The following is a 24,183-nucleotide window of genomic DNA, read 5'->3' as shown; positions in this document are numbered from 1 at the left end:
GCCCAGGAAGGGAAGGGTCCTAAGTTTGGGTCTACTCGGGAGAATGGCCCTGTAACTAGGTCACATCCAGTTAGCATCTATGTAAAATCCCAGAGACCAGACAATTCTGGTGCTTGTATTTTGCCCGTAGCTAGTATGTTGTTGGGAAAGAGTGTCGCAACTCCGTCTAATCACGGTGAGATCCTAGCCAGGGCACAAGGAGAGCAGAAAGGTGATTTGATTGTGTTACCTACTGAGGGTGTGGAAACCTGTAGAAAGAAGGAAAAGATTCCTGAACTTGTGTGTGGCAAAGGGAAGGAGAAGGCTTCTAACCTTTTATCCAAGAAGTCTATAAATTTGCCTGAAAGGCAATTGTGTAGGAAACCGCCGGATGGGCCAGAGGTAATTCTGGATGTAAGGGAGACCCAGAAAGAGTCTGTTGTTGCTCAGGAAAGTGTTCCTCTAGAGCAAGCCCTAAGTAAAGAGGTTAAGAGCAGAATTTCTGTGAGGGGTGAATTGTTGCATAGAAAAGCCCTAGGGAAAGGAATCCTCATGGAGTCTTTGCAAGCAGTTTACTGCCACTGAAGGGTGTGAAAGTGATTTAATCAAGAAAGTTTCAGTTCCTAACAGCCAGAAATTTTCTGTTGTGAATGGATCCACTGACTTTCCTGTTGAAGGATCCAGTGTGGATAGCTTTGAGAAGGTCTCAGATGGAGTGAAAGCTGTTAAGAAAGTTAAACAGTCCTCTAACCAAGTGGCTGTGTTTGGCCAGCTTGTTGGGGAAACAAAGTTGTTGAGAAAGGGATGTCTCCATGCTAGTTCTGTCAGTGAACAGTATGTGGCCCAGGTCAAGATGGGGGCTCTTAACCAAGAGAGCCCGAATTGCAGCCCTCCAGACTGGAGCGCTGGGAGTAGACCCGATCCCAGTTTGACCCCCGGGAGTTTTGGGGTGGCAAAAGGGCATGGCCCGCATAAACCTTCCCATATGCGGCATGCAAGTGCTATCGACCACCCCCGACCTAAGGGAGGGTATGAAACTGGAAGGGCCTGGTGTAACTCCCACCAAGGAATGGGAGAGATGCTGGGGCATCCATGGGAACGTTGGTGGCTTCGAACTTCCCCAGGTCACCGCCTAAAGTGACCCCGCTCACTTCAGTCTCGAAGGGGGGAGAGATGTGTGTGACGAAGTGGGACTGTTTTTAATGTTTCCTCTGAATAGTGTGGGGGTGCCTCAGTTTCCCCTATGCAGTTCTTAAGGATCTAGGTGGTGGGGTAAGGGTGTATGATCATTGCAGAGCCCTAGAGGGCAGGTGTGTGCAGGGGTGCGGACACAGACAAAGGCCGACACCCTGTTTCCTGGCAACTGATGACCTGGGCCCTTCCCCCCTGCAAGGTGAGAGCTAAAGGGTTGGAGAACAAAGGAATCCGGTGACCTCCTGGCCAGGGAAAGGGACAAAGCCTAGAGGAGGGGGGGCTGGAGGGAGTTTCAGTTTGGGGCTGGCTGGGACATGGAGTGAAGGGCAGACGGGGTTGTCTGGCTCACTGCCCCCCAAAATGGACCCAGCTAAGGGGTCCTGTTCTCTGCACCTGCAAGCTCTGTGTTAGACCATGTTCCTGCCGTCTAATAAACCTTCTGTTTTACTGGCTGGCTGAGAGTCACGTCTGACTACGAAGTTGGGGGGCAGGACCCTCTGGGCCCCCCCCCGGACCCTGCCTGGGCGGACTCGCTGTGGGAAGCGCACAGAGGGGCAGAGGAGGCTGAATGCTCCGAGGTCAGACCCAGGAAGGTGGAGCCGGGTGAGCTGTGTGTCCTGCAGACAGGCTGCTCCCAGAGAGGAAACTTCCCCAGAGTCCTGCCTGTCTTTGTGGGGAGCCGTCCAGAGCATCGCCCGGGGACTCCGTGACAGGTTTAATGGGGGTAACCAGCATCCCAGCTGTGGGGGGCGGTCATAGAGGGGCCAGATGAGGAAGCCGGGGTCCCCTCACCTCAAAATAGGAGTCGATGTACTCAGAGACAATGTGCTCCGATTTGGGTTTGTTCTGGCAGTAAACGACGTACATGTGCAAACGGCGCTCCTGGAAGGGAACGGGGAGCAGGTGACAACGGTCCCAGGCACACGCCTGCACACGCCTGCACACGCCCCACAGCATGAGCACACCCTCCAACACCTGCCAGCCCATGCGACCACATGCTACATCACGCTAATACACGCTGGAACATGCTCCTGCGTCTATCCCCGCGGGGGCGTGGCTGATGCCCGCTGCGACCTGCGGCAGCCCCCAGTGGAGCCAGGATGCCCGGCAGTTACGTGCCCACAGGAGAGCAGGCAGGGCCCCTGCAGCACCATATGGCAGTCAGCCCCATGGCGTGCGGCCCTCGTGGGGCAGGAGGCGGGGGGCAGGAGGCGGCATAGATCAGGGGCGGGGCCCTCTTGGTGTGACAGGGCCGGACCTGGGCCCCATGGCACGGCGAGGTGGAGCGGTGGGGTGATAGGGCAGGGCCTCCGGGGCGTGATGAGATGGGGTCCTCGTGGCATGGTGGGACCTGGGGGGAGGGCCCTGGCAGCATGATGGGTTGGGACCTGGACCTGGTGGCAGGGTAGGGGTGGGGCCTGGGACAGGGTGGGGCTGGGAGTGGGGCCAGGTGGGAGGGCTGGGCTGGGGGCAGGGCTAGTGGTGTGGGCAGGCCTGGGGGCCTGCTAGTCGTGGGGCTGGGGGCTGGTGTGGGGCGGGGCCTGGTGGCAGGATGGGGCTGGGGCTGGGGGCATGGCCGGGGCAGGGCAGGGGGCGGGGCCTGGGGGCAACGCAGTGCCAGGGGCCCGGTGGGCTGGTGAGGCAGGGCTGGGAATGGGGTGAGGTGGGGCGGGGCTGATGGCAGGGTGGGACCAGGGGCGGGGCCTGGGGCAGAGCTGGGGGCAAGGCCTAGTGGCAGGGTGGGGCTAGGGGCAGGGCTTGGTGGGCTGGAGGCTGGCGTGGGGCGGGGCGGGGCAGGGCTGGAGGCAGGGCAGTGCCAGGGGCAGGGCCCGGTGGGCTGGCGAGACAGGACTGGGGGTGGGGTGGTGCTGGAGGCAGGGCAAGGCTGGGGGGCAGGGCGGGGCCAGGGCTGGGGGGCAGGGCAGTGCCAGGGGCAGGCTGGCAGGGCGGGGCCAGGGCTGGGGGGCAGGGCAGCGCCAGGGGCAGGCTGGCAGGGCAGGGAACATGCAGCGACGCCCGGGACTCACGTGCTTTACAAAGAGCTGCGCCAGCAGGTCCGGGTTGTGCAGACATTTCTCCAGCTCTTTGAGGAAGTAACTGGGGGGAGGGGGGGCAGAGAGGGCTGAGAACCATGGGGCAGACCCCCCCTGACCCTCTGCCCCCCCAGCCCCTCAGGCAGCTGGGTGTGCCAGGGGCCCAGCGGGCATGCAGGCACCACAAGGGGCCACATCTGGGAGAGGGCAGAGCAGGGCACCGGATGGCTGGAAGCAGGGAACTCGCCTGGTGGCCCGCAGACGTCTCCTTGATCCTTCAGAGTCCGGGCACCCCTCTGCAGTGGGCGGAAGGGGGGGGGTCGCTGCAGAGATCTCTTGGGGGTGCATCTGTGTGCCCCCCCCAGCCTATACGTGGGCGTGGGGAGGCAGCCAGCCTGGCCCTGGCAGCACAGGGAGAACCCAGCCCCTGGGACACAGCGCGAGCGGGGGTGGGTGTCTCTGTGACCCACGTGGAGGGCAGGGGGTTGGGGGGGAGCGTCCCATCCCCTGACTCACTCCTTGTGCCAGTCGTAGATCTGATGGATGTTCCCAAAGATGATCTTGTCCTTGCCCTCCATGTCCTCGGGCATGCCCCGGGCACGCATGGTCGCCATGTAGCCCTGGGGGCAGGAGGGGCAGATTAGCGGGGAGCTGCCGCTGGGGTACATGGGGTGGGGGTGGGGCTCTGCTGCTGCCCAGTCTGTGGCGGAGGGGTAGGGCCCCTGGTGAGGGGGGATGGAGCCCCTGGCGGGAGGTGCTGGGCCAAGGGAGAGGCTCCTGCTCACCCCAGGGAGGGGCCATGTTCCTGGGCAGAGCTCTGGGGCTGAGGGCTCTGCGGGGAGGCACTAGGCTTGGGGGGCTACCCAGCAGGGGTCTAGGACTGGGCCTGCTGCTGGGCAGCCCTGGGGCTGTGGGGGGCTTCCCGGGGAGGGGGGCCCTAGGGCTGGTGTCTGTCCGGAGAGGGGGCCCTGGGGTGGGAGTGCTGCCCAGGAAAGGGGACCCTAGGCTGGTGACTGTATGGGGAGGGGAACCCAGGGTCTGGGGGCTGTCCAGGGAGGGGGACTCTGGGGGGGTTCACACCTCCACTATCTGGCCTAGGTCCTCCACGTACATCTTCTCCGTCTCCACGAGCTCCGTGAGGACGAACCTGCCCACGGGAGGGAACGGCCACGTCTGAAAGCGGGGAGGGGACGCGGCCCCTTGTGAGACACCCCCCTCCATCCTCCCCGTCCCGCCCTCCGCTGCCAGGGGAGAGACGCCCCGGCCCCCTCCCAGCTCAAGCCCAGAGCGATGCCAGGGAGGGACCTAGAGTCGAGGTCACTCCCAGCCCCAGGATCCATTCCTATCAAACCCCTGCAGTGCTGGGGACTCAGCCTCTTCTCCAAGCACCCCAGGACCCCCCAGGCCTGCCACTGGCACCCACAGCCCTGCCCGCTGGCACCCCCAGCCAAACCCTGTTCCTACCCCCTGGCACCTCCACCCAGGAACCCCCATCCATACTCCTTGGTACCTCCACCCAGAAACCCCCATCCATACCCCCTGGCACCTCCCAGCCAGGAACCTTGTCCCTACCCTCTGGTACCTGCACCCAGGACCCCCATCCATGCCCCCCTGGTACCTCTACCCAGAAACCCCCATCCATACCCCCTAGCACCTCCCAGCCAGGAACCCCCATCCATACCCACTGGCACCTCCCAGCCAGGAACCCCCATCCCAGATCCCCTGGCATCTCCACCCAGGAACCCCCATCCCGGACCCCTGCACCCTCAGCCCTGTCCCACGGGCGCAGCGGCTCCACTTACATACTCTTTTCTAAGGCACTCTTTCTCTGCTCCTCACTCGTTATCTCTTCCGGGGGGTGCCCGGGGACCTCTTCAGGGTGGGCCGGGCCTTGGGGGTCACTGGGGACATGAAGGGGGCTGGGGCCCTGCTGGGAGGAGGGGAGACACAGTTAGGGGACACGGAGCAGCCCTGCCCACTCCCACCTGGGCATTGGCAACTGGCCTCGAGGCTGCTGGGCAGAGAGCCCTGGGAGACCCTGCCAGGTGGGGGGGGCGCAGGGGCCTGTGGGGAGCTGGGCCAGGGGTCCGGCATCTCAAGTCTGTGTGTCGGGGCAGAGCTCCCCCCTCAACAGATGAGTTGGTGCCTGCCCTGGAAGGGGCCCTCAGCGGGGCACGGAAAGCTCTGACCACCCCCCCCAGCACTGCAGCCACGGAGCGCCCCCGAGTCACTTCCCCCGAGAGCCAGGACGGGGCGGGAGGCACCTCCCTTTCTAATGCGTGCGCACAGGGGCGTGTCTGCGTGCGCAATGGGGTGTGCCCGGGGTGGGCGGGGGTATTTCTGAGTGTGTATGAGGTGTGCGCGAGGTGTGTCTGCATGTGCATGGGGTGTACATGGGGCGAGTCTGCGTGTGCACGGGGTGTGTGGGGTATGTGTCTGCGTGTGTAAAGGGGTGTGCATGGGTGTAACTGCAGGTACAATTAGGTGTGCACGGGGCATCTGCGTATGCACGGGGTGTGTGGGGTGTGTGTCTGAGTGTGTAAAGGGGTGTGCATGGGTGTATCTGCAGGTACAATTAGGTGTGCACGGGGCATCTGCGTATGCACGGGATGTGTGGGGTGTGTGTCTGAGTGTGTAAAGGGGTGTGCATGGGTGTAACTGCAGGTACAATTAGGTGTGCACGGGGCATCTGCGTATGCACGGGGTGTGTGGGGTGTGTGTCTGAGTGTGTAAAGGGGTGTGCATGGGTGTAACTGCAGGTACAATTAGGTGTGCACGGGGCATCTGCGTATGCACGGGATGTGTGGGGTGTGTGTCTGAGTGTGTAAAGGGGTGTGCATGGGTGTATCTGCAGGTACAATTAGGTGTGCACGGGGCATCTGCGTATGCACGGGGTGTGTGGGGTGTGTGTCTGAGTGTGTAAATGGGGTGTGTGTCTGAGAGTGTGTAAAGGGGTGTGCATGGGTGTATCTGCAGGTACAATTAGGTGTGCATTGGGGTGTGTCTGTGTGTGCACGGGGGTGTGTGCAGGGGGTGTCTGTGTGCACAATGAGGTGTGCATGGGGTGTGTCTGTGTGCACGGGGGTGTACATGGGGAGTGTCTGCGTGTGCAATGGGGTGCGGGGGAGGTGTCTGGCGTGTGCAATGCGGTGGGGGGGGTGTCTACGTGTGCACAGGAGTGCGCGGGCTGTGTCTGCGTGTGCACGGGGTGTCTGTTGCCGAGGGGACTCCTCTGCTGTGGGGGGCCATGGGATTGGGATCTCAGGGAACCCAAATGGCCAGAGATGCGGTTTCCATAGTAACTGCAGGCCCTGCAAGGGATGCCCTGGGAACCGAGACCCCATAGATTGGGGGCCGGGGCACAGTCACGGGGTGGCGGGGGAGGGGATGTCAGCAGACCCAACTCGGGCATCGTGCCCCCAAGAGCATCCCAGAGCCCCCAGTCCCTGCTCCTGCCCCCCAGCCCCAGGCAGACCCCGCTAGCTGGGGAGGGCCCCTCCACTGTGTGCAGTAGTGGGGAAGTCCTGCCGGGTCCAAGCCAGCCTGGCAGCACCCTGGGCAGGATCGGGCCCTGCGAGGGTTAAACGCCCCACGGACCGGGACTCCTGGGAGTCAATCCCCCAAGGACCCCCCCCACCGGAGTCAATCCCCACAGCGAACCCCCACAGTGGCTGGGGCTGGGCTCTGCTTCTCTGTGCCCCAACTCCCAGCCGCGCTTGGTACCAATGGGGCAGAATCGGGGGGGGGGGGCATCTAGCCCCCAACATGGCACCCGAGCAGAGCCTGGGAAGTCACCAGCAGTGGTTCTACGGCTGGGACAGGACAGCCGGGCGCCCCTATGGGGGCTGCCTTTGGTGCCACCCCTGCCCCATATGTGGGCTGGGGACTGGCCCCTGCTGGGCGAGGAGGACCCCCTCCCCTTGCGTGACTCAGCCTGCCCCCTGCAGAGAAGCAGGAACAAGCACCCCAGCCCGCCCCCCAGCCCGCCCCCCACCCGGGGTCTTGGCACCCGCTCCAGAAACGCAGGTCTGTGCCAGGTGCTGATGGAGAGCATGTGTGTGGGGCAGAGTGGGGGGTGCCCTGCAAGGGGCAGCAGCGTAAGAGGCAGGGCGTGTGCCCCACCTCTGGGGGGGAGCTCCACCGCCCCCGCTCGGCCCCCCCAGCCCCTCTGGCATCACTGTTAACCCCTGGCGTGGGTGAGAGGCTCTCAGCTCAGGGTGCCCGCTGCAATGCAGAGCCCCCGCCCCGGGATGGGAGGTCCCAGGGGCAGTGAGGGTGACCTGGAGCCAGGGGGAAAGGGGTGGGGGGTCTCCCGCGGTGCCAGCCCCCGCCCCCAAGGCCCCCTCCTCACCTGTGCGTCTGCCTTTGCGGTGCCCCCCTCCAGCAGGCTGCACAGCAGAGCCAGGTCCGGCAGCTGCTCCGCTCTCCGTGGGGCCCAATTCCCTGCAACACACCAGGGGCAGGGGTCAGATGGGGGCTAGGGCTGCAGCTCTGCCACGGGGGCCGGGGGGGTCCAGAGGTTCAGTTTCTCCTAAAGCAGGATGGGGGGGACTATACCCCCTGCCCCGATCTCCATGATCCCAGTGAGGGAGACCTGGAGGAGGGAGGAAAAGGGGCTGGGGGAAGGGGGACAGGCCTGCAGAGGGGGCGGGAGACTTGCAGAGCATGTCCCCTACCCCCACAGCCCTCACTCTCCCTCCGGGGGTCAGGTGCCCCCCCATGGGAGATCCCCTGTTTTCCAGGGGAAATTGAATTCAAGAGGCTGTTTTCCCAGCCAGAGCCTCAATGCCCAGCGGGACAGCGGCAGGGGCAGATTGAGGGCGCTGGGTGTGTCCTGACACATCACTAGCTCCCTGTGCCACCCCTGGAACTGCTAACCCAGAGCTCCCCTAAACCCTGGGCGAGCCAGCCCCCCGCCTCCCCTGGCAATGTTAGCCCATCGCCTGGCACCCCAGCCCTGCGGTACCAGTCCCTTGGCATCACCAGTCCCCATGCAGGACCCAACCCCAGCCCCTCATGGCAGTACCCAGCCCCTGGGAACCCAGCCCCCATGGCAGTGCCCAGCCCCTGGGAACCCAGCCCCCCCATGGCAGTGCCCAGCCCGCGGGAATCCAGCCCCCATGGCAGTGCCCACCCCCACCCGCAGTGCTCTCACCGTGGCCTTGGGCTGCCGGAGGGTGATGAGGGGCTCGTTGGCCTTGCCCAGCAGCCCCAGGTCGATGCTCTTCCTCTCCTCCTGCCGGCCGTGCCGCCTGCCCTCACCCCCACGCCGGGGCCGACCCTCCCGGCTTCCGCTCGCCCTTGGCCAGGCTGCCGGTGCTGAGCTTGCGCACCGGGGTGGTCAGCCACTTCTTGAGGGTGCTGACGGAGCGCCGGGAGCCGGGCGAGCTGGGCGCTGAGCCGGACGAGGGCTGGGGCTGGATGGAGGCCACCGAGGCCGAGATGCTGCCATCACTGCCTGCCACGGAGTAGGGCTCTGCGGGAGAGGAGAGGCTGAGGGGTCAGAGAGCGGGGCAGGGCGCAGGGTGGGCAGGGGCAGGCAGGGGGGTGGGTATAGAATGGGCACGGGGTGCGCAGGGTCCTGGCATGGGGGAGAAGCTCTGGAAGAGCGAGAGCTGACTCTCCGGGGGGGGCGGGGGGATACTCCGTGGGGTGTGGCATGGGGGGGCTGTGGAGAACAAAGAGGCACCCTGAGCGGGCATGGAGAAGAGGGGCACACGGACATGCTGGGGGCTCTCACATGAGTCCAGAGGGGATCCTCCGGGGGGAGGACACACACTGAGCCGAGAGAGCGTTCGGGGGTCATGCCCCGGGTGGCTTCAGAGGGTGCCAGACGGGCACAGAGGGGGGCTGCTGTGGGCGGGTAGGGCTGGCAGTGTCTCTCCAGGCCCAGGAGAGAAGCCAAGCCTCTCCGGGGCCCGGTTGGTGGCGTGGGATCAAATGCTTGGGAAAGGGACCCTGCTCCGGGACGACCCAGGCCCTGAGCAGCCCGGCTGGAGCCGGCATTAGCCCCTGGGTTTGCAGCACAGTGGGGTGACACAGACGCCCACTTGTCCAGGCCCCCATCCCTCAGCCCCACAGCAGGGAGTGCTGGTAGCAGGGTGGGGGGCTACTGGGACTTAGCCCAGCTCAGAAATCTGATCCCCTCTATTCCAAACAATTCCAGCTGCGGAATGGAGCTGGCGCCGGACGGCCCTGGCACGTCGGCTGCAGCCTTGTCCTCCTCTGTCCTGCAGACCACCTGCAAAGCCCCCTGCCCTCCCTGCAAGCCCAGGGCGGGGGCGGGTGGGTGCAGGGCTTCCAAAGAGCTCACCTCCCAGTGCTCAGGGTCCTTGGGCAAATCAGGCCCTGATCCCTGGAGCTCTTTGGATAATTGGGTCCAGGGGGTGCGTGCGAGTACGGGTGTGCACAAGGACGTGCGTGGGAGTGCAGAGGTGAGTGCGTGAATGTGGGCATTCGCATCAGTGTGCGCTAGGCTGCGGGTTAGAGAGAAACATGAGAAGCAATTAAGCTCCTTTATGGCACGAGAGAGGCAAAACCACAAGAGCCACCATGAAAAGCACCAGCCAGTCAGGAATCTGAGCGGGGGGGGGGGGGGAGCTTCCAAGGGGGGCCTGAATGCAAACCCAGAGAGCTGGGGATCATTTGGATGGCGCTGTGGCTACCTGAAGAGAAGCAGCAGAAAAAGCACAGGAACATGGCCCTGAGGACAGCTTGGAGAGTGTGAGAGCTTTTGGGCACAGTGCTGGCTGGGAAGGGGCTTCAGATGAGGAGCAAAGCACCAGCCTCCCGCTGTTTGATTCCTGCTGCCTCCGGGGAACCAGGACTTTGTCCATACGCAGGATTGCACCAAAGATCCCAGCTCCAGCTGCGATTTCTCCCCCCCCCCCACACACATCTCCCCCCACCTCGCCCACGCACCCCAGAATCAGCACCCCCTCCAGCCCATTTCGAACCCATACTTTACCCAGTGGGGGAGCCTCATCCCAGCCCCATCTCCTGGGAGAGACGGTGAGGGAGGCGCCTCCCCAAAGCAACTGAGCTGGGGAGAGAACCCCGGAGTCCGAGTCCTGGGTTCCCCGCAGCGCTCCCTGCCGGCTGCTTTGGGGAAACGGGGACATGCGTTCGAGAGGCACGAAACGTTCCCTCCCGCTGGACCCCCCTCCCCTTCTCCTGCCATCGCAGCCGGGTGCCCAGGTCGCTGACCCTGAGGGGGCCCGCTCTCAGCGCAGCTACCAGTCAGCAGCAAAGCTTGTAGCAGGCGGGAGAAGGCCCCCTCCCCGGCAGGGCCTGGCGAGGCAGGGGGCGGCGTGGGCTGGACCAGCGCCTGGCGGGAGGTGATAACCCCATGCAGCGAGACGGCACCTGCTCCCGAAATAACCTCGCCTGCGTCAGGAGCCCGGGACGTGTCAAGCCGCCGCCATGGGCACCCCGCCCACGCCAGCAGGGGCGAGGCGGAGGGGCCTGGGCACAGTGCTTGGGGAACGTGCCGCCCCCATGGGAGAGGGGCTCCCCTCGGACCCCCGGCCCAAGCTGGCACCTCCACCCTGAGCCGGGGGGCGGCCCTGGCGTGGGGACGGAGGCCCAGGGAATGCGGGGGGGAGCGGGCAGTGGGGGAGCACCCCCCCCCATGGGCTGGCCTGGCACCAGCAGCAGGGCACAGTTATCGGCTCCCAGCTGGGCTGGCTCCGTGGTGCCCCAAACTGCCCTGGAATCCCAGGCCCCAGGGGAGGGGGGGGGCTGCTCCCCCGATGCCCCCCCTGGCAGCCCCTATTCTCCCCCCGGGGATTAGGGAGTTGCCCCCCCGCCCGAATTTGTCCCCCACGCGCCCTCCGTCACCAGCGTCCTGCCCCCATGGCCCAGCTCCCGGGAGCTCCCCCCCCCACGTGCCAGGGGAGGGGCCGTGCGCCCGCGGCGGGACGTGCATGGAGAGATTCTTGGCAGCGCCGGTGAGCGGCCGCCCTGTTCCACCCGCTGTTCCCGGGGCAGGGGGGCCGGAGGCCGAGCCTCGGCACAAGCCGGACCGGGCAGGGGAGGGGCAGGGGATTGTGTGACTTGAGTTGGGTTCTCTATCATTTAGTTTTCTTTTAAAGGCTCTTAAGGAGCCTGGGGGAGCGAGGGGGCGGGGCGGGGGGGGCAGGGCCCCAGAGATGGGGCTTTGGGACCCTGCAGCAAACTGGAGGAGACTGGAACCGGTGCCCCCCAATGGGGAAAGGCCCAGGCCAGGCAGTGCCCTGCCCCAGGGGCTGGATCAGAGCCAGCACCCCCTAGAGGGGAAAGGCCCCATGTCCCGTTCCCTGTGCCAGCCGGTGCCCCTCGCCCGGGGGCGGAATCAGAGCCAGCACCCCCTAGAGGGAAAAGGCCCCATGTCCCGTTCCCTGTGCCAGCCGGTGCCCTCGCCCGGGGGCCGGATCAGAGCCAGCACCCCCTAGAGGGGATCCTCCCAGTAACGTGCGGGATCCCTGCGCTGACCAGCTCTTCCTAGGAAGCCCCGCAGGGCGCTGCTGGTGCCCGGTGGTGCCAGGGCTGAGGTGGGGGAGCTGCGTGGCCATGGGGGAAGAGGGTAGCCGCAGTGCTGGGGCTGAGGCTGGTGTGGAGCGTGGCTGGGACGGTGGCCAGGCGCCGGGCCAAGCAAAGGCAGCTGTGTTCCCTGTTTCCCCAGCCCTCCCGCACCCGGGCTGGCACTGGGCACCGGGCTCCATGTGCACAGGCCTGGCAGCAGGCGCCAGCCACGCCCCAGGGTTGGGCAGCGCTCAGCGTGGCTGGATTTACTGAGCCCCGGGGACAGGCCTGTGGGCTGAGCAACCCCTGCTACTGGAGCCCGGAGAACCCAGGAGTCCCTGGCTCCAGCCCCACCCCCTCTCTACAACCAAAGGGGGATGAGCAGGGCAAACGGCCAAGCTCAGAATAGAGGGTGCTGAGGGCCCCCCTCTGCAGCACCCTGGGTGGTGAGGGGCCTGGGGGAGGGGGCAATCTGGGAAGACCCCCTCCAAAAGGAAAAGGCTGGAGGGGGGAGTCAGGTCCCTGCTGCCCTTCCAGTGGGGGAGGGGGAGCTGCTGGAATGAAGGGGGGACTCCAGGCAGCAGGCGGGGTGGCGTGAAGACCTGCCCCACACTGGGGCAGGCCTCTGGGGGAGGGGCTCCCAAGCAGCAGCCAGGGGGTTAAGTGCAGGGCTCCCCACCCCCCGCCACCCGCCCATCCCAGGATCCTGCCAACATTTCCCCATTACACTCTGTTTATTTTAATGAGGCTGACCAAAAAATGTTGATTTTATTATGGTATAAACAGGCTGTGCTGGGGGGGCGGGCAGTAAAACCAGCCTGGGTGGAAGAGAATTGGCCAGGGTGTGGGGGCAAGAGACCAGAGAACTTGCGGGGGGGGGGGGGTGAGCCAGCTGGGGAGATCTGGGGAGATCAGCTGGGGGAGGAGCAGGGAGCTGGGGGGGCGTCAGCCGAGGGAGGAGCTGGGGGTTGTGGGGAGTCAGTTGGGGGGGAGGAGCCAGGGAGCTGGGGAGGAGCCTGGGGGGTGTCAGCTGGCAGGACACAGGGAGATCAGCTGGGAGAGGAGCCAGGGAGAGGGAGGATTTGGGGGGGCACAGGCACAGCAGCGCAATTGCCCTGGGTGGGGGGAGCTGGGGGGGGATTCCACAGGGGGAACTCGGGCCAGCGTTCCCCAGCACCAGCTGCAGAAGCAGGAGGGACCCTGACGGCCTCCCCCCGCCCCGGGAAGCCAGTGACCCCCTCAGAGCTCAGTGCGATTATGCTGGGACCCCCACTCACCTAGCCATGGGGGGAACCCAGGCCTGAAACAAGGGAGGGCTGCAGGCTGGGAGTGAGGGGCACTGGCAGAGCTGGGGGGGGGCACGTCGGGAGTGAGGGGCACCAGCAGAGCTGGGCGTTTGCTCTCAATCGTGTTAGCTCCGCACCTCACAGCCCCCCCCTCCGCCGAGCTACCCGGGCTCACTGGGCAGCCAGGCCCCCCCCCGGCTCCAGGCCCCGCTGCACCGGGCCAGCTGCAGGAGCAACAGGACACTACTGCTGACTCGGCGAGTTTGCCAGGCCCCGGGAGGGGGGGGGGGGGGGCTGTCTGCTGCTGCGTCCCCCCCCCCCCCATGCCTGTGAGCTCATCCCTCCCACACAGAGCCCTCCCTGGCATTGGGAGCCGAGCCCTGTGCTGGGGAGGGGGAACCCTGCGAGGGGAGGACTACCCAGCTTGGGGGGCAGCTGGGGGCTGTCCAGCAAGGCGTGGGGGTGGGCCGGCCCAGGGTTCGCATTGTCCGTGGTCACAACAGCTCCATTTCGGGATGGGGATGTCGCACCAGAGAGACCTGGGGGGTGTTGGGGCCTTGAGCCCCAGGACAAGTCCTGTGGGGTGATCAGGTGGGGTCCCTGTGGCCTGGGGTATTCCCCCAGGGCTGGGCCCTGTCCTGCTGGAGCCCCCTGGGGGAAGAGCTGGTGCGACCAGCCCCTCCGGCGCTCAGGGGAGCCGGGATCTTGGACCAACACGGCGGGGGGGGTCCCCAGATTCAGGCCAAAGGGGGCAGCTGTCACCCCACAGAGGGTCAGACTCTGCTAAACAATGCCAGCAGGAGCAACCCGCCAATAAGAACCGGTCTGGCGAGAGACCCTACAATAACAGAGCAGAGCCCGCAGCCCTGTGCCCACAAAGCTGCAACAAAGGATCCCAGTCTGCCCAGTCCAGAGCTTCTGGGAGACCCTACAATAACAAACCAGTGTCTACAGCTGCAGCGCTGCAAAGGGACCCTACAATAATAAAGTAGCATGCACAGCCCAGCACTCACGAAGCACCTGACAATAACAAGCCTCGCTCTGAGAGAGACTACTATAACACATCAGTCTGGGTACAGCCACGAAACTCCAGGAAGACCCTACAATAACACATCAGTTCTGGGTACAGCCACGAAACTCCAGGAAGACCCTACAATAACACACCAGTCTGGGTACAGCCATATAACTCCAGGAAGACCCTACAATAACACACCAGTCTGGGTACAGCCATATAACTCCAGGAAGACCCTACAATAACACACCAGCTATGACTGGGGGTTAGGGAAAGAATTTCAGTAACAAAAGAGAATCCCCCCGCCCCTGCCCACCCACTCTAACCCCACTCCCCTCCCAGAGCTAGGAATAGAACCCAGGAGTCCGGGCTGAGAGTTGCCCCCTCTCTGCTCTCATCTAATTCTCTACCATTAGGTGGGTGAAAGCCCCGCTTGGCGCAGCCAGTTGCCCGCCTGCGGAGGGAGAGGGCGCCAGGTGGGGGTTGAGGTCGGTGGGTATCGGGGGCGAGGGGACGTGAATGTCCCCTGCTCGGCACCAGCTGGGGCAGGCAATGGGGGGGCTGGTGACCGGAGAGCTTCTCTCTCCTGGCAGCTTGGCTGGTGGCTCCTCCCACCACACTGGGTCCCCAACACTTCTACAGCCTGTCCACCTCCCCACCCCCACACCGACCCAGGACAACCCCTGGCACTGATACCCCCCCCGCCATGACTCCTAGCACTGGGACATCCACCCCCACCCCGCCCGCCCGCCAGTGACCCAGGCCTGCGGGGAAGAGGCAGAGGTCCTGGCAGTGGGGGCAGCTGGCCCGCACCGTGCCCCATCAGTCCGCTCTGCCCTCAGGCTGGCCAGGCGGGGGCGCTGTTGAGAGACACAGCAATGGGCTGCAGCTCCCAGGGAGGATCCCTGGGCTGGGGGCCCCACTCCCCCCCCCCACACCTGCCCCAACCTGGGGGGTAGAACCCAGGAGTCCTGGGCTCCCAACCCCCACTGCTCTAACCTGCTAGCCCCCACCCCCTTCCAGAGCTGGGGTGGGACCCAGACATCCTGGCTCCCAGCCCATCATCACCTTCTGACCCAGAGCCAGGAATGGGACCAAGGAGTTTTATTAATGTGCCCCTGCAGTGGGGGCGGGGGCTGGGGATTGAGGGGTCCCACGGTCTCCCCCACAAGACACGTCTCTGGGGCCTGGAAGGAATGTGCCAGAGGTTGGATCATGGAACAGAAAAGGATCCTCATGCCCCAGACACGGGGCCACCGGGGACACGGGGCCTCCCCCCCCGGCCACGGGGCCACTGGGAATGCCCCCCCTGGCCATGGGGTCACCCAGGACATGCACCCCCCCAGCTCTGCCAGTGCCCCTCAATCCCGACCCGCAGCCCCCAGCTAGCCCAGCCCTGGGCTCCCCCCACCCCCAGCTCTACTGATGCCCCTCAATCCAGGGAAGAGGAGCTGCCCCCGAGTTACAGAGCACTCCCCAGAGAAGAGCGGGGGGCGTGGGGATGCTGCAGGACCCTCACCCCCAGCCTCGGCTGGGCAGTGCAATGCAACTGAGTGGCCGGGATAGGGCGCCCCCTACTGGCCCCTTCTTGGAACTGCAGCGCAGTCTGGGCTCCAGGCCGAGGTGGGGCTCAGGGGTACACAAGCCCCCAGACAGGGCCCCACCTGAGCCCTGGGCAGATCCCTGGTCCTGGTTGCAGGAGCCAAAATCCTGCTCTGGTGCAGGGCGAGGGGGGCACTGGGCCGCAGGGGGCAAAGGGGTAAGAGCCTGGGGTGCACAGACCAGACTGAGGGCCCCCCTCCCTGCCCCTACCCTGGGGGGTCCAATGCCCCCCAACCCCAGCAGCCCCAGTGCAGGCAGTGGGAGATGAGCAATGGCCACAGGGGCCAGAGTGGGGGTTCGCCCCCAACCAGGTCAGCAGGGCCTCAGGCTGGGGGAGAGGGCAGGACCCCTGTGCCGAGTGTGGGACCACGGGCAAGCCGGGCACCCCCCCCCAGGCAGATGGTGAATGGCCAGGACAGATGCTGGAGTCTGGGCACAGCACGCCCCAACCCCCCCCTCCCCCAGGACTGTGTGGTCCCCCCCCAGACACACTTTGGGCCACCTCCACCACAGAGACTACAACCCACCCTGGGACCCAGCCCCTAACACTGAGCGATGCACCAGTCCCCCTTCGCCCCCCCCCCCCGTGCCTCCCCAGCTCTAAATTCACCCGTCCCTCTTGTTCCAAACTTCACCTGCCCCCCCCCATGCACCCGCTGCCTGGCTCAGCCGTTGCCAACGGGGCGAGGCCGCGGGGCATCTGTAGGCTGAGCCGGCTGCCTACTGTGCCATGCCCCGGAGAGGTGCCCGCAGGGGACAGCGCCCCGGTGTGGGGGGAGGGGGGGCAGAGCCCGTGGTGGCAGGCGGGGGGTTGAGGGAGGGGAGTCACTGACCTCGCGCCTGGGCGTCACAGCAGCTGCACTTGGCAAGGACTTTGCGGAACAAGTGTTGGCAGGAGCAGCCCTGCTGGTGCCCCCCTTTCATGGTGCTGCCCGGCCGTGCTGGGCACCGGCGCCCGCTGCCCAAGGGGTGCCAGCCATAGACCGGGCCAGCGGGAATCGGGGCACAGAGCCGGGGGAAGCCGTGGGGCCCAGGGCTCCTCCCACTGCACGCTCAGCGCTGGAATAACAGGGGCTGGGGCTGGGCCGAGCTGCCAGGGAGGAGGAGGAGGAGCCTGGGCTTTCCCTCCCCCCTCTCCATCCCTCCATCCCTCCATCCCTCCCCCTCCCTGCCTCCATCCCTCGCTCCCTTGGGCTCTTCCCAGCCCAGGCTGCAGCCAGACTGCAGAGGAGCAGGCCTGCAGCGGGGAGAGCCTGCCCTGGCGCTGGGCAGATGGGGGTCCTGGGCGGGGTCCCAGCTTGGGCTCCCGAAAGGCCTGGCAGGGAGCGGGGGCAGCCCCGGCTGCCTGGCAGGGAGTGGGGCTGAGCCCCAAGGCTGGGGGCTGAAAGGTGCAATGGACCTCCCCCCTGGGGGCAAAACAGAGCAAGAGGCCGGTGTTTTCTGGATCATCTCCCCCCCTATATTAATCACTGCCCCCCCCAGGTGCACTGCGGGGCAGCCATCCATCTGCCCGCACCGCAGTGCCATCTGCTGCCCGTTGCCCCCCAGCCTGGGGCCGGAGCCGGCGTCCGAGTCACCGCCTGGAGCCTGGCACCGGCTCTGCCATTTCAGGGGCCACCACTGGGAGTGAGGGACATGGGGGGAGGCAGGAAAGTGGGGCACGACCCCGGGTGCGCCTGACCCCCCTGCGCAGGCTCCACCCCACAGAACCTTCAAGGCAAACCACCGGGGTTGTCTCTTAGGTACCCCAGCGCCCCCCCCAGCCCCACGCGAGCCACGTACTCCTGACCCCGGGTGTCTCTGCCAACTGGCCAGAGGGCACCGCTCACCTCACAGCTCCGCACCAGGAAGGGACAGTCACTGGGCTGGCAGGGGCTGCGGGTCGCCATTGGCAGACCTGCCTGCGGGACCGTTCCCAGGGCATCTGGGCCTGCGAGGCAGCCGTGGGGCCAGCCCCACACTGGGCAGGGAGGTACCAGCTGAATGAGACTGGCTGGCACGGGGGGCAGGGAATGGAGCCAGGGGCCTTTCTCTTCTAGGGGGCACTGGCTCCCATCGTGCCCTGGGGCAGGATTGACAAATTCAATGACCCTGGGTGAAAGAACTGGGGGGCGGGGGGGGTATCTCAGCTCAACCTGTCAGGGAGGGGTAGCCCCGGCATGGAAACCACTGTCACCAGCCGGCCCCCTTGCTGGCTGGCTCAGTGGGGAGGCCATGGCTGAATGGACCAAGGGGCCTGAGTGCCCCTCATGTGTGGGTCAGGCTGGGGTACCAGGGTTGGGGGGGCTCACGCTGTTGCCCCACGCGGGGCAAACGCAGGATTTCTCCAGCCATGTGTCAGGACAGAGCCCTCGGAACCCCCCAGGAAACTCCCCCGAAAAGGCCCTGAGGGGGGCCGCTGACTCCAGGACGTCTCTGATTTGTCTGGAGAAGAACCGGGGGCGGCTCTAGTCCCCGCTCCTGCTCCTACCCCACCCCCGTCGTGGCTCAACTGCTCTCTGGGGCCCTGCAGGCCAATCCTCCCTCACTAGCCCCAGAGCCTGGCCCCGATCCCTCCCCATGCCGGCCGAGGAGCCCAGGGACCGGTTCAGAGGGCGCTAATCTGTGTTCCTGGCTGTCACAGCCTCAGGGACTGGGGGGGGGGGGGGTTTCTGATGAACAGGTAGGAGCCCCCAGCCAAGGCCCCAGAACCCTGGGGGGCAGACAGGCGCGGGGGGGGGAGGAACCGGAGCTGGACTCACCTTCTTCTGAGGGGCAGGTGTCTGGGGCCTGGCCACACCGTGGGGCTTGGGGGGGCCTGGTGCTGCTGGCCCGCTCTGGGGGTCCCCGTCATGCTGCTCCCCATTCCCTGAAGGGGCCTCGGAGCTGCGGTGCTCCGGCCAGCATCTCGGCCCCCGGACCCTCTGAGCACAGATCGGCAGCTGGAAGGAAGGACAGACAGGTTGGTGGGGGGGGTGTGGGGGGCTGGGGAGGGATGGGCCAGAGGCGCAGGGCGCCCTGCCAGAGAGCAAAGCTGGGCTCCGCCCCAAGTCCTGCCCCTCAATCCTGACCCACAGCCCCCTGCTAGCCCAGCCCTGGCTCCCCCCCAGCTCTGCCGGTGCCCCCCACTCCCGCCTGTTCCAGCTGGAGGCAGAGCCTGGGCACTGACTTTGCTGACTTGTTTCCTGGCACTCCTGGAGCAGCAGGGCGTTGGCATTGGCCACGGCCATACCCGCACCCTCGCCTGGAGGGTGTCAGCCGCTGTCACCGATCACTCCTCACCCTCCACCGCTGCTTCCTGCTCAGAGACTCCCCAGGCTGGGACCAGCCCAGGGAGGGGTCCCCGCTCGGATCCCCCGGACGCAGAAAGAGGAGCTTGTTTCCTCCCGTACTGCCACCCTCACAAGAGCTTGTTATTGTAGGGTCTCTAAGCGCTGGGTGTCATGCTCCCGGTTTGTTATTGTAGGGTCTCTAAGCGCTGGGTGTCATGCTCCGGTTTGTTATTGTAGGGTTGCTCTGGTTTGTTATTGTAGGGTCTCTAAGCGCTGGGTGCCATGCTCCGGTTTGTTATTGTAGGGTCTCTAAGCGCTGGGTGTCATGCTCCGGTTTGTTATTGTAGGGTTGCTCTGGTTTGTTATTGTAGGGTCTCTAAGCGCTGGGTGTCATGCTCCAGTTTGTTATTGTAGGGTCTCTAAGCGCTGGGTGTTATGCTCCGGTTTGTTATTGTAGGGTTGCTCTGGTTTGTTATTGTAGGGTCTCTAAGTGCTGGGTGTTATGCTCCGGTTTGTTATTGTAGGGTCTCTAAGTGCTGGGTGTTATGCTCCGGTTTGTATTGTAGGGTCTCTAAGCGCTGGGTGTCATGCTCCAGTTTGTTATTGTAGGGTTGCTCTGGTTTGTTATTGTAGGGTCTCTAAGCACTGGGTGTCATGCTCCAGTTTGTTATTGTAGGGTCTCTAAGTGCTGGGTGTTATGCTCCGGTTTGTTATTGTAGGGGTCCTCTAAGCGCTGGGTGTTATGCTCCGGTTTGTTATTGTAGGGTTGCTCTGGTTTGTTATTGTAGGGTCTCTAAGCGCTGGGTGTTATGCTCCGGTTTGTTATTGTAGGGTTGTCCCTTTGCATTGAGACTCCTGATACTCTTAAAAGAAACATGTGTTTGGAGGCCTGGTCCAGAACCCCAGCCCCGCCCCGCGAGAAGGGCAGGGAGCTGTGAGCCGCTCTGGTGCGGGGAGGGGTTGCCAGCTGATCTGGGGATGGGGAGGGGATGGGGCAGTGAGCTCCTCTAGGGCAGAGCCCTCCTGTCTGAGGAGACTCCCTGCACTGCAGCCCCCCGCCTTCGGCCGCTGCTTCTCCCTAATTCAGATGTGGCCCCCTGAGCCTTGGCCCCCGCCCCAAATGCTCGGGGAGGGACAGGCTGAGAATCAGTGACATGCGGGGCGGGGGGGGGGGGATGTCCCTGGCTTGAGATTCCTCTTCATGAGTTGTGTTTAAAAATGCTGCTAATACAGCAGCCACTGGACCTCCTGCCTGGTGCACGAGCAACCCTACAATAACAAACCCCCCGCACAGCCCCAGCGCCCCGAGAGACCCTACAATAACAAACCCGCCCGCCCGCCCCAGCGCCCCGAGAGACCCTACAATAACAAACCCGCCCGCGCAGCCCCCAGCGCCCCGAGAGACCCTACAATAACAAACCCGCCCGCGCAGCCCCAGCGCCCCGAGAGACCCTACAATAACAAACCCGCCCGCGCAGCCCCAGCGCCCCGAGAGACCCTACAATAACAAACCCGCCCGCGCAGCCCCAGCGCCCCGAGAGACCCTACAATAACAAACCCGCCCCGCGCAGCCCCAGCGCCCCTAGAGACCCTACAATAACAAACCCGCCCGCGCAGCCCCCAGCGCCCCGAGAGACCCTACAATAACAAACCCGCCCGCGCAGCCCCAGCGCCCCGAGAGACCCTACAATAACAAACCCGCCCGCCCAGCCCCAGCGCCCCGAGAGACCCTACAGTAACAAACCCGCCCGCGCAGCCCCAGCGCACCAGAGACCCTACAATAATAAACCGCCCGCACAGCCCTAGTGCTCCCAGGAGACCCTACAATAACCGACCAGCATACATCACCCTAATCCCCCTGAGAGACCCTACAACAACTGCCCAGCATGTACAGCCCCAGTGCCCCGAAAGACCCTACAATAATAACCCTCCATGCACCACCGTAGCCCCTGATAGACCCTATAATAACAAACCAGCACAAACAGCCAATGCCCCGAGAGACCCTACAATAACAAACGAGCCTGCCTGCACTACTGCAGCAGGAAGGATCCGCAGGGTGGGGTGTTTATACCCCCCATCCCTGGGACTGTATCTGCCCCACACCAGGAAGCCCGTTTGCTGGGGCTGGGGGGTCCCAGCTTCTCCCTTGAAGCTCTGCTCTAACCAATCTCACCCCCCTCCCCCAGGAATGGAGCCTCCCAGCACCCACCCAGGGGGGAAGGGGAAGGGGAGTCTGGCGGGATCCCTCTGCCCAGCAGCCGGGAAACACCCTGTGAGCCGGAGAGGGGCGGCATCAAGGCCCCAAAATCTGCAGCCCATGTGCCGGCACTGGGGGCACGGCCCCCTTAGTGACCCCCACGCAGACCCCACAGCCAGCCCCATGCGGCCTGTGCAATTCCTTCTGCACAGCCCCCAACACCCTGCACAGACGCCCCTGCACAGACCCCCGATTATCCCCACATGGGCCGCCCAACCACCCTGCACAGAACCCTCCAACCCCCTCTGCAGAGACCCCCCCAATTGCCCCTAGACTGACCCCCCTTCACCCCAGCACAGAGCCCCCGACTGCCCCTGGGAACATCCCCTGTCAGGCTGGCCCAGCGCTCATAGGGGACCCAGATGGCCCCAAATCCCCTGCACAAGCCCCACATGCTCCCCAGAGATGTCATGTGGCTCTGAAGCCCCCAGGAGCCGCTCCCCCCCCCCACCATCCCAGGCCCTTACCCACTGCTGGCTGGGGAGGGCCATGGAGGTCAGGATATCGGCCATGGCCCCCAGCATCTGGTCCGTGCACCCCGCTGCCTGCTGGGGGGCCTTCATGGCCCGGGGCTGGGGGGTCCCACTTCCGCCTGGCTGCCTCCAAAGGCTCCCTGCTCCAGTGCGAGGCTGGAGGTGTCTGGGGGAGCAGGGGTGCCGGGCGGAGCCCCGGGCACCCTGCCGTGTGGCCGCCGAGAGTGGCTGGGATTGCTAAACAGCAACGGATCCCTGCGTGGCTCCGATCCGAGGCCCCCACCCCGGCCCCCCGCTCCTCCGCAGCTACCATAACTTCTCTGCTACAAGCTGCTACCCTCCCTGGTCCCGCCACCACCTTTTATCTCCCGCCTCCTCCCTGGCTGCTCCCCGGCCTTGGGAGAGCGCAGGGGAAGGGGGGGTGCTGGGACCCCCAGGGCAGCACTCAGAGTCGGGGCGGGTGGGGAGCTCAGCGACAGGGCTGCCTTTGGAATGAAAGAGGGGCTGGGGCTGGAGCAATGTTTTTGCTTTCATAATGGATGCAGCAGGCCAGCGGTGCCGGGGGCTAGAAACCACCGCGCCCAGCGGTGCCGGGGGCTACGAGCCACCGGGCCCAGCGGTGCCGGGGGCTACGAGCCACCGGGCCCCAGCGGTGCCGGGGGCTACGAGCCACCGGGCCCAGCGGTGCCGGGGGCTACGAGCCACCGGGCCCAGCGGTGCCGGGGGCTACGAGCCACCGGGCCCAGCGGTGCCCTGGCACAAATGAAGCGCTGCTCAACGGGCATCGCTGCGCGGGCTGGGAGGGCAAAGGGCAGCGCAGGGTGGCCAGACCAGGCGCAGGCTAGTCCCATGTAAAACCAGCCTAGCCCAGCCCCAGGCCGGGGGGGCTTCTGGAGGGTCGCTCTTTTTCGATGTCCCCAGGGGAGCTGCAGACTCGGCCCTGCGGGTGTCCTGGGCTCCGGCGGGGATGGGGCAGGGGAGGCCCCTAGGAAATAGGGAGCTGGTTCCAGGCCAAGGTGAGGAGCCAGCGCTGTGGGGCAGGGAGCAGAGGAGGGCGAGGGGTGGAGGGGAATGGAGAGGCTCAGGCCACTGACAGTGCCCTAGAGAGAAATTTCCCCAGGTGGCTCCCCGTTCCCCCATGGCCCTGTGATTACGGTCAGGGCCTCCCCCAGAGTCCGGGCCGTCCCGCTGCCCCCTATAGCCTGGTAATTACGTTCGGGGGCTCCCCCAGAGCCAGGATCCTCCAGCTGCCCCCTATAGCCCGGTAATTACGGTCGGGGGCTCCCCCAGAGCCAGGATCCTCCAGCTGCCCCCTATAGCCCGGTAATTACGGTCGGGGGCTCCCCCAGAGCCAGGATCCTCCCGCTGCCCCCTATAGCCCGGTAATTACGGTCGGGGACTCCCCTGGGACGTTCGTTTCCTGCCATTTCTCTCCCACTTTCCAAAGTCAAAACACATTTTTGGAGCCCGAGCTCAGAGGAGCCGCAGCCAGAGCCCCTCCCCCAACCCCCGCCCTGCCCTGCCCCGCCCCTCCCCCATGCCCCCGCCCACGCCACGCAGGACCCCTCCCCCAACCCCCGCCCCGCTCTTCCCCCGCCACGCAGGACTTTCCCCCCATCCTCCTGCCCCCTCCCCCCCCAACCCTCTGCCCTGCCCCTCCCCCATCTCCCATGCCCCCACCCACGCCACGCAGGACCCCTGCCTCCCATCTCCCACCTATGCTCCGTGTCCGTCCCCCCCACCCAAGGGCCCCATCACAACCTCATCTCTCCCCCCCCCCCCCGCCATGCAGGCCCCACATACAGGCTCCCGCCCCACCCACTTTGGAGTCCTCTGTCCCTCTCATTCATGCCAGCCACCTTTCCTCCCTCCCCCCTCCACCCCCAGGCCTTGAGCCCCTTGCTGCTTCCCCCTCCCCTGCACAGACCCCCCCCACACACACACACTGATGACAGTTTGCTGCTGTACCCCTCACACGCACCCCCATCCCCAGCCCATGGGTCCCAAATTCTCCCTCCTCCAAATGAGCCTGGCAGGAGCCCTGAGCCCCCAGCTCCTGAAGGAGACGTGGCAGATGGGAACTCCCCTCCGCTGCATGCTGGTTTGTTATTGTAGGGTCTCCTGGGAGCACTGGGGCTGGGCCTGCTGGTTTGTTGTTGTAGGGTCTCCTGGGAGCACTGGGGCTGGGCCTGCTGGTTTGTTATTGTAGGGTTGCTGGATTCCTCCCCCTGCTAGAACTGACAAGCTGCTCCCTCCACAGGGGTGTTAGCCACAGCGGCCCCGTCCCCTGCACTGGGCCCACGCCGAGAGCACTAGACCCTGGAGAGGGACCCAGGCAGTCAAACCCACCTGGGCTGCGTCTCCTGGCTCGCTGCAGCAAAGCCCCCTGGCCAGATCCTTCCTGGGCCACAGGAGGCCTGAGCCTGCAGCTTTCTGGCCGGGAACTGCCGCTGAGCATGAATAATTTACTCCAGCCGAGCCATAATAGATGCTGGGGGAGGTGGGGGGCTGACCCTGCCCAGGCTCACACCCTGCTGCCAAGCTAGGTGTGCAGGAGCGAGGCTGTCTCGGCCCCAGGACAGCGCCCTCCCCTG

The 24,183-nt window shown here is 65.3% G+C and overlaps 1 protein-coding gene across 1 annotated transcript in view; it reads right to left on the bottom strand.

Moving 5' to 3' along the window:
• ARHGEF25 (Rho guanine nucleotide exchange factor 25) overlaps positions 1–21,679 on the bottom strand; it is a 31,096-nt gene extending 9,417 nt beyond the window's left edge. Inside the window, 13 exon segments of the mRNA XM_077838615.1 lie at positions 1,966–2,055; positions 3,201–3,270; positions 3,723–3,826; positions 4,287–4,353; positions 5,009–5,136; positions 7,558–7,630; positions 8,085–8,095; positions 8,356–8,490; positions 8,492–8,682; positions 18,350–18,382; positions 18,385–18,487; positions 18,489–18,529; positions 21,568–21,679. Coding sequence (XP_077694741.1) covers positions 1,966–2,055; positions 3,201–3,270; positions 3,723–3,826; positions 4,287–4,353; positions 5,009–5,136; positions 7,558–7,630; positions 8,085–8,095; positions 8,356–8,490; positions 8,492–8,682; positions 18,350–18,382; positions 18,385–18,487; positions 18,489–18,529; positions 21,568–21,679 — 1,158 coding nt within the window.
• Between the last annotated feature and the right edge of the window lie 2,504 nt (positions 21,680–24,183).

Source organism: Eretmochelys imbricata, chromosome 20 (assembly GCF_965152235.1).
Source record: "Eretmochelys imbricata isolate rEreImb1 chromosome 20, rEreImb1.hap1, whole genome shotgun sequence".
In the NCBI taxonomy this organism is placed as follows: domain Eukaryota; kingdom Metazoa; phylum Chordata; order Testudines; family Cheloniidae; genus Eretmochelys; species Eretmochelys imbricata.
This window is presented reverse-complemented; position numbering and strand designations above follow the sequence as displayed.